General features: G+C 51.5%; 1 protein-coding gene across 1 annotated transcript in view; it reads left to right on the forward strand.

The window, feature by feature from the left end:
• NFASC (neurofascin) overlaps positions 1-12,841 on the forward strand; it is a gene marked incomplete at its 3' end in the record, with an annotated part of 18,421 nt that extends 5,580 nt beyond the window's left edge. Inside the window, exons 7-16 of the mRNA XM_009071404.1 lie at positions 2,267-2,317; positions 6,816-6,927; positions 7,621-7,805; positions 8,432-8,563; positions 8,818-8,961; positions 10,016-10,127; positions 10,225-10,391; positions 10,966-11,113; positions 11,819-11,943; positions 12,806-12,841. Coding sequence (XP_009069652.1) covers positions 2,267-2,317; positions 6,816-6,927; positions 7,621-7,805; positions 8,432-8,563; positions 8,818-8,961; positions 10,016-10,127; positions 10,225-10,391; positions 10,966-11,113; positions 11,819-11,943; positions 12,806-12,841 — 1,212 coding nt within the window. The remainder of the gene's footprint in view (positions 1-2,266; positions 2,318-6,815; positions 6,928-7,620; positions 7,806-8,431; positions 8,564-8,817; positions 8,962-10,015; positions 10,128-10,224; positions 10,392-10,965; positions 11,114-11,818; positions 11,944-12,805) is intronic.
• Positions 12,842-13,508: the final 667 nt, after the last annotated feature.

Genomic DNA, 13,508 nt, shown 5'->3' on the forward strand with positions numbered 1-13,508 from the left:
GGAGCTTTGGGCTGGGAGTGTGTACAGGTGGGACACACTCAGGAGGGTGATCTCAGTGTCACCAGGGGAAGAGCATCACTGGGTGGGAACAGGGGACACACACACATGGCTCTCTCCAGAGCCTTTCCATGGGCAGGTCCCTCTTTCTTCTCCAGAAATGAGATTGTTTGAAGGAAAAGGAGCTCCTGATGTGCTGGGGAGGCAGTGGCAGAGAGCACTGAGCTGAGTCTGGAGGACATGAGGCTCCTGGGCTGATGCAGATGCTACAGAGCAGTTTTGGGGTGTTTGTGTGCAGAGCAGTGACAAAACCAGTAATCAATGGGTCCCATGGGATAGGAACCATCTCCCACTCCCAGCTGGGAGGCAGTGGGTGCTGGTTGTGTTTTGGGGAGCAGGTTCTTGTGCAAAGCAGGCACAAGGTGCTCCTGAATCTCAGCAGCAGGAGCTGCACTTGGTCTCTCTGCAGCTTAAATGAGCAGTAAGGTTACTAAAGCGACTTGGAAGTGATGGGAGAAGCAGAGAGAGCCTGGGGTGCTTCACACCTGGTTGTAGCAGCTTCTCCTCTGTGCAAAGCTGGAGTGAGAATCAGCAATTTAAAGCCTCCCAACAGGCTTTTTTGCTAGAGGTGGCAACGTGTGCAGGTAATTAATTGTGTTTGCAGAGCTGGGCAAAGAATCCCTTAGCTGGTGGGGAAGGACTGAGTCCCCAGTCAGTGTGAGGAGTTCTGGCAAACAAAGGTCTGTGGTCACTTGAGCCTCCAGAGGCTCAGCCTGGTGTGTTTGTCAAGCTCTGAAAGAAAAATATGGAGGAAATCCTGGCAGATTCTCCAAATCATGGAGAATTGGAGCTTCTCTTTTAGTTTCCCTTTGGAAATATCTGCTGTAGGATCAGATGCAAATTCCCTACCAAGAGCCTCCCAGAGCCCTTGAGAATTCCAGAACTGAGGTTCTGATTTCTCATCTGTTATGATACAAAAAATGCTTTATCCACGTAGTGTCCAAAGGAGATGAGCTTGACTTTGTCTCAAGCTCTTCCATCACCTCAGCCTTAATCCAGGAGCTTTGACTCCTTCCAAAGTGTTCAGTGGAAAATCCTGGCATGGGGTTTCCATGCCCTTGGGTGCTAGGAGAGGAGAATGGAAAGGCTCAAGGGAGGGATATACACCCAAGCATTTCCCTGTGGGGAGGTTCTATGGTGTATCCAACTTCAGGCAGCATTTGAGCATCTCCTGGGTCTCCTAACCCCCTTGCAAGGACACTGTGTGTGGCTCAGGGCAATGAGTAGCCAACAGAGCCTCTCACTCTGCTGGGCAGAAGGTGCAGGAATGTGGCTGTGCCACAGCCAGGGGCAGTCAGGGTGTTCTCAGACACCAAGGGATGCTTTGGGCTACTGGAGTGAACTGGGCAGGGCTGACCCTCCCAGAGAGGTGGTGAGAACCTTCCTCCAGTGCAGGGTGTCCATACACAAGAGCAGCATCTTAGGGAGGAGCTGCAACACAATCTACTCTGATTACCTTGTAATTAAGAGGTTTTACAGCAAGTTATGCTTTTAGAGACTAATTGGTATCATTGGCTTGATTTGCTCATCTTCACTCTGCCTTTCTCCATCATTCCACTGCTGCCCAGCTGTGTCCAGCCCCTGGCTATGTCCAACCTCTGGCTGTGTCCAACCTCTGCTTTATGCTGGGAAAAAGCAGCTGGAATGGTTCCTTTTTAGTTAAGAAACAGAGAAAAAACTACTTTCTCCTCCAAACTGAACTGAGAGGAGATCTCACAGCTGTCTGCAGTTCCTCAGGGAAAGCAGAAGGACAGCACCAATCTCTGCTCTTCTGGCACAGTGACAGGACCCCAAGGAAAGGGTGGAGCTCTGTCAGGGGAGGGTTGGGTTGGACATTTGGAAGAGATTTTTAGGGAGAGAGTGCTCAGGCATTGGAATGTGCTGCCCAGGGAGGTGGTGGATTCACCATCCCTGGAGGTTTTTAGGCTGAGACTGGATGTGGCACTTAGTGCCATGGTCTAGTGACCACGGTAGGGTTGGACTCGATGATCTTTGAGGTCTTTTCCAACCTGGTTGATTCTGTGATTCTATGATTCTTTTCCTGCCCTTTCTGGCTGTGTTTGTCCTGGCAGGAGCTGTGCTCAGAGTGCTTTCTTCCCCTGCCTCTTGCCTGTTGTCCCTGTGCCTGGGGAGGTGGTTGTGCCTCCTGCCCTGCCTGTCTCCCCAGCTTTGTGCCCTGGATCTGCTCATGGTCTTTTGTTTATTGCAGAGAAACCCCATAACGAAACGTCCCTAGGAATTTCCCCTGCCATGTACAGTGGTGAGTCAACCTTGGCTTCTGGAGACCTTCAGTTTAACCCCTTCCTGCCTAACCCAACTGACTCCCTCCCTAACCAGGGCTGTGCCCAGCACCCCCTGTCCCTCTCGTGGGTTAGGGCCTCAACTCCACCCCAGATCATTGACACACACTGAGCCAAAGAGCCACAAACCCCTCCAAGTTTGGATGCTGTGACATGAGGGAGGTTTAAGCTCGTTAAGTGGATCTGCAGAGCACAGCTTGAGAGGTGTTTGGGTTAATAGGATGTGGCCCACGTGGCTCAGCCAGCCCAGGGTGCTCTTGTGTCTTGTCCTCAGCAAAGGCTCATGATTTAAAGATCACACTCCCCATCCCTCCTTTCTCTGTCCTCAGAAACAGCTTCTCCAGGGAGAGCATCTCCTCTGCGTGTGGCTGAATACAGGCAGGGGCTGGGAGAGGGCAAAAAGTGGGACCAAACCTGCTGGTTTGGTCTTGTGCAGCAGTTGAATATGTGTTAGATGTTTCCTCCAGGCTCCTGCCCTTTGCCTAGGCAGCAATTCCCTCTGGACTTGCCTCTGCTGGGAGAAACCCATCCCAGGCTCATGAATTATGCTCTAGACACAAAACTGTGTGGCTCCCTGGGGCAGGATCACTGCCCTGGGAAGGCATTGGGATTGTCAGGGTGTGATGGGGTAATGTGGGCAGAGCAGGCAGCAGTGGGGGCTGGTAGGGAGTTTGGAGATGGGGCTGGGTGGGAGATGGAGAGCACAGCCAGCACCAGGGATGGGAACATCCCACCAGAGTCTGAGCAGCCTTAGATCAGTGTTATCATGGGCAGGATTTCAGCAGTGAGGGTTGGTAGGGAGGAGAAGATGCAGCTGGTTGAGTGATGCTGAGCACAGACAGCACCAGAGATGTGAACATCCCACCAGAGAGCACCACAGAGTCTGAGTGCCCCAGCTCAGGTGTTATCATGGGCAGGATTCAATTCCTGCCCCTCTTGCTGCTTTTGGGGTCAGGGCTGTGTGACAGCAGGTTGGGGTCAACCCCAGTGATGCTTCACAATGTACCCAAGAGTGAAATCCTTTAGCTTCCCTCTGGAGACACAACTTCCTTCTTGCCTGGCAAAACCCAGGGCACATTTTCTTCTGCCACAGGGACTTTTGGGGACAAGGAGTTCCTCTGCCAGCTGAGAGCAGAGAGAGCTGCAGTGTGAGAAGAGGAGGATGTGCCAGGGGAGGGCACTGGGGTCAGTGTCCCAGGAGACAGCCCTTCCCTGCCCAGGGAACTGGGATGTTGGCAGCAGGACTGGGAGGTTTCTGAGGATACTGGGGGGCTGGGGGAAGGCTCTGCAGGGAACCAGCAGCAAATGGGCTTGGCAGAGCCTGAAAATCCTTGTGGAAATGGCTGGGAAAAAAGGGATTGTCAGCAAAATCAACTGCAATGGGAACTGCAGGAACTCTGCATCATGCCTCAAGGAGAGGAGGGAGAGGAGATGTGTCTCCTGCAGGCACAGACAGAAAGGGATCCAGGGCCAGTGGTGCTCCTGGACTTCTCCAGCTCCCACTGCATGTCTTGGTTGAGGGGAAAAGATGCTAACAGTCCCTCAGTTAGGAAAATGAGATCTTAGCTGCACAACCCCAAAGATTTCTGTTCCTATTCCATCTCTGTTTCAGAGCTGCACAGGATAAACTTCCTGCTCTGTGCACTGTAAGAACTATTTGCACTCAACATCCCCTGGAACACTTTGTGACTCCAGTGGGTTCCAACCACCCACTCACACCCTGTGCAAATCTGAGCTCCATCCCAGCACTTAATGAACTTTGTAGTTAATGAGCTGGTGAAACAATCCTTATCCTCATCCCTTTTCCTTGCTGCTAACCCTGTGTTTCCCTCTGGAATGACCTCTCTGGCCATGCTGGTAACTGGAACCAGCTGCAGCAAGCAAGGAGTGTTTGGGATGGGGAGAGGGACGTGAGTTTCCCTATTTTAGGGCATTGGAGGACTTGAGGCTCTTGGCTCCTCTGCCTTGGGGTGCTGATCCCTAGGGTATAGACTCAGCCCCAGAACCAGGAGGCAAAGGATTCTGCAGAGGCTTCAAGTCCTGCTCCTGGGATGTTCCCAAACTCATCCTGGGGACGTGGGATCAGCTGGGATTGATGTGGGCCACAAGAGTTTGTGGGACACCTGCACCAAACTGCTCTCCAGGGCCAAACTAAGCCCAGGAGATGCCACCCAACCCTTCTCCCCATGGCTCAGAGCTGCAAAGCTGAGTTGTGCAGGCAAAGTGGCTGCAATTAGCAAGGCAAACTGATCTCAAATTGAATATTTCATTAGCAGAAGTTTCTCACCTTTTTTTTGTTGTAGTTGTTTTCATGGAAATGAAGTCTGGTTTGTCCTTTTTCTCTGTCTCCTTGGCAAAGCTGGGGGATGATTGGAGCTGGCTGTGCAGGGGCTGAGCAGATGGGATGTGTCTGGGTGTGCACATCCTTAGGAATGGGAGCTGATATACAACTGGTAGATGCTGCTGGGGGAGGGAGGAGGCAGTTGGCTGCTCCAGGGTGAGGAGTGGTTGTTTCTGGGCTCCAGTTTCACAGAGATAAGGCCCAGAGCAGTGACAGCTTGGAAGCAAAGTCTATTTTGGAGCTGAAATGAATAGCCATGGGATTTATTTTTCCAGTGCTGCTCCATCCAAAGGGATGAGTTTAGTGTTGCTGTATGGCTGAGAGCTTCCAGCTGTATCTTCCACACACTCAGAGCCAGAGCAGAACCTCTTCCTGGGAGATTTCTGGCTGCTCCCTCTTAGAAACAGCAAAATATTTGTTAGTAGTGCTGAACTAAGGCAAAAAAAACCCTTATCAACTCTGCAGTGTGGTTGTTAGGTTAATAAAGCAAGTGGTTAGGATACTAATTTATCTCCCTTATTTTTAATTCCCATCATTAATAAATGGCTCATAAAACGTGGCTTGCACTGCTGCTTGGCAATTCTAGGTCTGCCATGGCTCCTGAGCTAAGGGGTCTGGAGTGGGAGTGAATCCTGCAGCCTGGGGGCTAACAAAGGCCAATAGTGGCTGATAAAACTTCCCTAATGAGATGGGAGAAGCTCAGGAGTCTGACTGAAGGTTTGGGAACTGGGATAACTCTGGCTCTAAGCACAGCCACTGTGTCCCCACTGAGCCCTGGGCTGGGCAGGGAGGGTTGGCCAGGAATGAGACCCTCTCCAGGAGGAGGGATGGACACTCCAGGCTCTGCCTGCCTGGAGAACTCCAGGATAAAGCCAAGAGATTCCTGCCCTGGTAATCCATTAATCAAATAATTGACTAACCTGCCGTGGCCCCACGTGGTGACTGTGGCTCTGGGGGACTGGGGGGATGTGTGGAGTGGTCTCCAAGACATGGGTTGGGTTTTCCTTGCCTGGTTCCAAGTTTTCCCTAAGACAGGCTGCTGGGAATCCCAGAAACAGTCCCTCCTGCCCTCTCTCCCTTCCTTATTCCCCTGCCATAGCTTCCCAAATAGACAAGGGCATCCCCCAGCCCCTCGTGGCACTGGGCACACTTGGCTGCCTCCACTTGCTGAGCCAGTGAAGCTTTGGGGCAGCAGGAGAAGCTTGGGCTGCTCCCAAGATCCTGTTCCTTCCCTGGGGTGTCTCTCCCCACTGCTCCCTCTGGTTGTAGTGTCCCTGTGCCAGCCCTGCCCATTCCATCCCCTCTCCTAATCTCATAACTTCCATCTCTGCTACTGCTGCTTCCAAGCCCATCTCATCCTGGTTTGTCCTCACTCATCCAGATCTAGGTCAATAATTCCACTTATTGATGGAATTTATTCCATCCATAATTCATTTCCTCCCTGCAAAGAGACTTCACTCTCTGTGTATCTGTAGTGAGTTGTCTTGTGTCTTGCCCTGGTTTGCTCCTGTTAAACCTTCCTGTCCTGAAATGTGTCACTTTACTGGCTGAGTTGTTCCTTTGCAAAGGGAATTATCCTTCCAGGACCCTGGGAAGGCTGGAAAACCTCCTTGGTGCTACTGGAGCCCCAGACAGCACCAGGATGCTCCACACCCTGGAGATCTCTGGCAAAGCAGCTCAGTTGTCTGAGCAAATCCTTCCTGTGCCCCTCTGTTCCTCATGTCCTTTGTTATGTGTTATTCCCATCAGTATTTCCAAGTTTCATCTGATTTCAGCCCATCTCCTTGTGCCAGGGGCAGGATGGGCAGGACAGGCACTGCCCCAGTGGGAGCTGATGATGTGGGAACTCTTCCCATGGCTCATCTCCCTCTGTCCATCCTCTGCTGCTCCTTTCCCTCCCTGCCTACCAAACATCCTCTATCCACCTTTCTAGTTTGGAATTCAAGCTGTATTTTGAGCCCTTCTCTCCTTTCCAGGTGCATTTCTTGGGTGAGTTCAGTATCCCAGACTGACCAGGGAGGTGACACGTTCCACGGATTCCTGGCACGAAGGAGAGTTAAAAGCACTTTGTGTTTTGTTTCTTTGTTTTTGTTCTCTTTCTCTCCTGCTGATTCCAGCCCGAGGCATCACGGAAACCACTCCCAGCTTCATGTACCCCTATGGGACCTCGAGCAGTCAGATGGTGCTCCGAGGGGTGGATCTGCTGCTGGAGTGCATTGCTTCTGGAGTGTATGTACTGGGCAGAGGGGCAGAGGGTGGGCTCCATCCCAGAGGGATGGCCTGGGACCAACGAGCTGAATCCCCAGTGCAAACAGCCTTGGGAATAGCTCTGGCTAGGAGAAGAGATTGTTCTCTCCCTCCCTTTTAACTCCTGGTAATGATACTCTCACAACCTGCTCGAAGCTGTAGAACATGGAGCTACCAGGAGAGCTCATTTGGCATTACTGTTAGGAGAAGGAGATGTCTTTGGTTGCTCATGGTCCAAGGATAATTCCCTGTTGCTTTGTCCCTAGAGCTATCTGTGAATCTCCTGGGAGCTCCTCACCACACTGTGTCAGCTGTGGGTGAGGACAGTTGTGGTCCATGTGCCCCCAGAAGCATCCTGGGCTCAAAGTCCTGCACACCCTCCCATAACCATCCTGTGCTGGTCTGCCCATGGCAGGGGGTTGGAATGAGATAGTCTTTAAGGTCCTTTTCAACCCAAACCACTCCAGGATTCTGTGGTTCTCCATCCCCAAGTATGAGCCATGAGCTGGACTTTAATCCTGATCACCTAGTGGTGCTCAGGGTCCTGGTTTAGGGGTGGTGGTAGGAAGGAGGGTTGGATCATTCCTTCTCCTTGAGTTCCCAGGATTATCAATTGTTTTCTTGGGTGTCGTTTTCTTGTCTTGCAAAATCATTTACCTCCTCCCCTGTCCTTAGACCAGCACCAGACATCATGTGGTACAAGAAAGGAGGAGAACTCCCAGTGGGGAAAACCAAACTGGAAAACTTTAACAAGGCTCTTCGCATCTCCAACGTGTCCGAGGAAGACTCTGGGGAGTATTTCTGCTTGGCCTCCAACAAGATGGGCAGCATCCGCCACACGATCTCGGTGAGAGTGAAGGGTACGTCACCTTTACCTTGCCATCTTGGGGACCTTCACCCTCAGCCTCTCAGGGGGCTGAAAGGGGCAGTGAGGGCTCTCTCTAGGGGTGCCTCTGCTGTGTCCAGCCATTCCTTGCTTCTCCATTGGGTCATGGAATGGGTTGGGTTGGAAGGGACTTAGAGTTGATCTCATTCCACCCCCTGCCATGGGCAGGGGCACCTTCTACCAGCCCAGGGTGCTCCAAATCTTGTCCAGCTTGGCCTGGAATACTCCCAGGGATGGAGCAGCCACAGCTTCTCTGTCCAACCTGTGCCAGTGTCTCAGCACCTCACGGGGAGGAATTTCTTACTAATATCCAATCTAAACCTTCTCCCATCCAGTTTAAAGCCAAGTGGTCCCAGCTGAGCTAAAAGTAGTGAGATATGCTCTCAGCTGGTGTATCTCAGCAGAGATTCACTGGTAGAAACAATTGTCATTCTGTGTGGCCAGGGATAGGGGAAGAGGCTTCCTCAGCCTCACTGCACCCAGAGAAACCCACTGGAGAGGACACCTCATTGCCTTCCTTCACCTGGGAGCAGTGGAGGGAGGGTGTTGGAGGAGGAGGTGCTGCTGCCTATATAACCAGTGCATTGGTGTGTTTTCCAGCTGCTCCCTACTGGCTGGATGAACCTGAGAACCTCATTCTGTCCCCTGGTGAGGATGGCAGGTTGGTGTGCCGAGCCAACGGGAACCCCAAGCCCACGATACAGTGGCTGGTGAATGGTGAACCTATAGAAGGTGAGTGAAGGAAACTCTGCACCTCCTTTCCAACAAACCCAGCCAATGGTTGACCATGAGCCAGAGCTGCTGTTGGCCTCCAACATCACAGCCACATGAACCACCTGCTGTCTGAGATGAGGCCAACTGAGCCACGAGCTCATCACGTCCCATCGCCTGGTTTTGCCTGGGCTGAGATGGAAAGGATGTGCGATGATGTTGCCTGGTGGATTTTACTGTCAAATGGGATTGAGAGGGTTCTCTCTGTTCTGAAGCTGCTCCCCCCAACCCGAGTCGGGAGGTGGCAGGAGACACCATCGTGTTCCGGGACACGCAGACCGGCAGCAGCGCCGTGTACCAGTGCAACGCGTCCAACGAGCACGGCTACCTGCTGGCCAACGCCTTCGTCAGCGTCCTGGGTGAGTCCCTGGGGCAGCAACACCCCACACTTGGGTTTTGTACAACACAAGGATGCTTTGGGTTGGAAGGATCTTGCTCCACCCCCTGCCATGGTCAGGGCATCTTCCACCAGCCCAGGTTGCTCTAAGTCCCATCCAACCTGGCCCTCAACACTTCCAGGGATGGAGCAGGAGAGTCAAACTGGGTCATGGTAGGGATTTGAATGGAAAAGGAGGTTATAAACACTGTGGAGGAGAGACAAGAGGCAGGAAAGGGGCTGGAATCTGTATCTGTGTCAGGAAAGGTTTATTATGGTGCAGCCACAGCTACAGGGAGAGTTCCAAAGATGCACTTGCTGTTTGAGCAGCAGTGGCTTACAACAAAGAGCCAAACACAGGAGTGTGACCATTCCAACAGCACTGGGACACATGGGAATGGATCATGGGATGGTTTGGGTTGGGAGGAACATTAAAGCTCATCCCATCTCACCCCTGCCATGATCAGGACACCTTCCACCAGCCCACGTGGCTCCAAGCCCCATCCAACCTGGTCTGGAACACTCCCAGGGATGGAGCAGCCACAGCTTCTCTAGGCAACCTGTGCCAGTGCCTCAGCACCTCACAGGATGAATTTCTTTCTAACATCTAATCTGAATGTCTCCTCTTTCAGTTTAAAACCATTTCCCCTTATCCTATCACCACTAGCCCATGGAAAAAGTCATTCTCCCTTTGTTTTATAAGCTCCCTTTTCCCTGCAGAAATTCTCCATTAGCTTTCCTCTGTGTTGTTAGCTCCTCTGAGGGAATGCACAAAGGAACATGACCTTTGCAACTTGGCTTTGGAGCAGAACTCCATTGCCATGGGCAAGGCTGAGGAGTGCTAAGACATGAGCTGAGTCATGTAGTGAGGCTCAAAGAGGAGAGGGAATGGAGAAGCTCTATGGAGTTTTGAAGGTGCCAGTAGGAAAAGTGAAGAAAAGAGACAGGAAGGTGGTTGAAGAGGCTGGAAAGGAGCAGCAGAACCAGGACACTGTTTTCTCCTCTTTCTCCATGGCTGTGCTCTCTGCTGCCTGCAGATGTGTCCCCACGGATCCTGGCACCTCGCAACCAACACATCAAGGTGATCCAGAACAACAGGACCCGACTGGACTGTCCCTTCTTCGGCTCCCCCATCCCCACCCTGCGATGGTAAGAGCTGCAGCACATCCCTGCCAGGCTGAGGGCTGGGAAGGGGGAGGTTCCCTGCTCTTTCTGCCCTTACAATAGCACTTTGTGGTGTTGTGAGGTTTAAGAATGGCCAAGGGAACACTCTGGATGGAGGAAACTACAAAGCCCACGAGAATGGGAGCTTGGAGATGAACATGGCTCGGAAGGAGGACCAAGGCATCTACACCTGTGTGGCCACCAACATCCTGGGGAAGGCAGAGGCTCAGGTCCGCCTGGAGGTCAAAGGTAGGAGCACAAAGGTCCAAAGGGTCTCTTGGATCTTCTGAAACCTGCAGCAGGAACGAGACTTCAGGTGAAGGGGGTTGGTGTGTGTCCCAGTCTGTCAGCAGAGCAGGCACTGAGCAGTTCAGAGCTGGAACCCTGCAAATGGTAGAGATTCCAGCTAAATGCTGGAAAAAACCAAGGCTGTGGCTGTACTTTAGCCATAGAAGTGCTTGGGGTGGGCACTGAGCTGTGAGATGCCATCAGCAACGCAAACAGAAAGGCAAAGTGTCCCTCAGGGTTAACTGAGGACAAGAAAACACTTTGTGAGTTCAGTTTCCACCAGGACTGTCCCTGGTCAGCAGATCTGGTTGCTGCCTCAGGAACTGGGTTGGTTTGTAAAGGATCAGCATCAATTAGTGGCCCTTAAATCACTTTGTTTGCCAGCAGCACTTGTATCAGCCTCACTTCACTACAGCCAAGTGGGCAAACACTCGGTGCCTGTGCTCATCCTGTCCAAGTAACTCCTCTCTCCATCGAGTTCCTGAGCCAGACCCAGGAATTTGGTGCCCAACCCTTTGTTTCTGACCCTCCACAGACCCGACAAGGATTGTGAGAGGCCCAGAGGACCAGGTGGTGAAGAGAGGCTCCACACCTCGTCTGCACTGCCGCGTCAAGCACGACCCCACGCTGAAGCTCACGGTCACCTGGCTGAAGGATGATGCTCCTCTCTCCTATGCCAGCAGGTCTGTGCTTAAAGCTTTCATGGCTCTTCTCTCCTGGCATTGTTGGATCTGTTACAGTATGTTTCAGGAGTCACCAGGGATGTCTAAAAGTTTTTCACGGGTTTTTCTCTCTTGGGATTGTTGGACTTGTTTTCAGGAGTCACTTGGAATAACATGTTGAGTGTTGAGTTCCCATCTAAGGAGTGTTGAATGTTGAGTTCCCATCTAAGCAACATTTGATGTGCTTGATCCTTTTCATCTGAGCAGTTCCTTCTACCAGACATGATTCAAACTGATTTATCAATAAATCAGAGCTTTGGGTAGGGTTTATTTACAGATATCTTAGGACACTTTGATAAAACCTGTGAGTTAATAAGGAGTTAGCACGAAATGAATGTTTATCTGCTGTGCTGGCACAGCTTTAATTTCCTCTCCATAGCTGACTCCCTCCTTGTGAGATGAGATCTGATCCCAGGGCACGAGCCAGAGAGGCTGGACTGCTGTCCTAGAAGTGTGATTATTCCCCAGATACACAACGAGCACATTTGCTCATTCCTTAGGAAATGAGTTTCCAAGAATAACTCAAGTCATCCTCAGCTGACAAAATCCTCAGCCCAGAGATGTTCTCCCGTTCTGCTTGAGGTTCAGCTGGATTTGGGCAGAGTGCAGCCAGACCTCAGCCCTGCTGTGCTCAGGCCCAGTGCTGTGATTGTGGTTTTCTTGAAGGATGAAGAAAGAAGAAGATGGTCTGACGATATATGGTGTGACTGAGAAGGACCAAGGGGACTACACCTGCGTGGCCAGCACAGAGCTGGACAAGGACTCAGCCAAGGCCTATCTCACCGTGCTGGGTAAAGCTGTCCTGAGCCCAGAGCTAAGGGTTTGGCTTCTAATAGAGCAGACCAACCTCAAGGTCAGGCTGAAAGGGTGATCTGTGCCCACCACACTGTCGTGTGAATGCTCAGGAGGTACTGGCAGAGCAGTTGTTCCCTTGCTGCAGGGCTGGGCAAGGACAAGCTGTCTCACCTCAAATGGCACTCAATGGGGAGGGCAAAGAAAGTTGTCTTTGAGACCAAACTAATGAGAAAGTAGTTGTTATGTACAGCCCAAAATCTATATCCCAAGGTGGATGTTGAAGCTCTGTGAGAACAGCTCTGAGCTGTAAGTGGATGTGAGGAGGTGTTGGGTGCTGAGGAACACTGGAAGTTGGGGCTGAGCCAACTGATCCTGCCCCTGTGTGTTCCCTGTGCAGTGCAGGGAGGGACAGAGCTGAGTCCACTCCTCATTTGTGCTCACTCTGAGATCTACTTGCAAAACACACATTTATCTTCCCCACCTCAGATTCCTGGGAATGCCACAACCTGCCAGTGCCACCAGCCAGACCCCAGTGCCCTACCCCAGCTGGAGTGCAATGTGCATCCCATATCCCTACTCATTTGATTTATATCCCTTCCTTTCCCCCTAATAGCTCATTAACTCCACATCAGGCTGATATTTCCCCTTTGCTATGTCCCACAAGTCTGATTAAAGTTGTGGGAGCATGGCTGGAGGTCCCTGGGGGAAGGATGTGCCCACTCTGCTCCCCAAACAGGATCAATTCCTTGTGAAATCTGTAACTGTGTGTGTAACTTTATATTTGCCAGGTGCTCCTTTGGCCACCCAAGCCCTAATGACTAAACTAACACCGTTAACAACCACTGTCTTACCTTGCAGCTGCCCCTGCTAACCGTGTGAGAGACTTACCCAAAGGTAATCATCACTAATTCATTGCCTTTCTTTTCTTTGCTAAGTTGGTTTTGGTTTGCCTCACCAAGAACTCCAGCAGAAATGTGAAACAGCTGAAAAAATTGGGGGCTGATGCTTCCAAATCCTCCCCAAGTTGTCCTTGAAGGAGCTGATGCTTCCAAGTCCTCACCAAGATGTCCTTGAAAACCCATCCAGATGACCATGGGTAGAAAGGTCTTGTGCCTCAACATTTTGTGTCCCAAAGTGCCAATTGCTGAGTGCAACCATCACTTTCCCTGGACATGGAAATGATGAACCTTGATGGGAAAACAAAAATCCCATTGAATCCCTTGACCTTTACCTGCAAAGGTGTTATCCCTGTTATTGGTTCTTGTCACCAGATAAAGAAACCAGAATTATGCCCAGGGAATTTCTAACCAGTTTGTGTTTTCCTTGAAGTTTTGTGTCCTTTCTATCCCATTTGTTTGCATTTCTGGTTTGGACAGCTGTGTGTCACATCACCAGATCAGGACAGGTAGGGTTTAAGGCAAGGCACAGTCAGAACTGCACACCAAGAGCTGCAGGACGTGGGTCATGCCCCAGAACACGTGTCCTCCTACGGGGCTGGGTGAAGATGGCCAGGGAGAAGTGATGGGAACTGACTCCATCTCCTGGGGCAAACCCATCTCCT

The sequence above is a fragment of the Acanthisitta chloris genome, unplaced genomic scaffold (assembly GCF_000695815.1).
Source record: "Acanthisitta chloris isolate BGI_N310 unplaced genomic scaffold, ASM69581v1 scaffold8170, whole genome shotgun sequence".
Lineage (NCBI taxonomy): Eukaryota > Metazoa > Chordata > Aves > Passeriformes > Acanthisittidae > Acanthisitta > Acanthisitta chloris.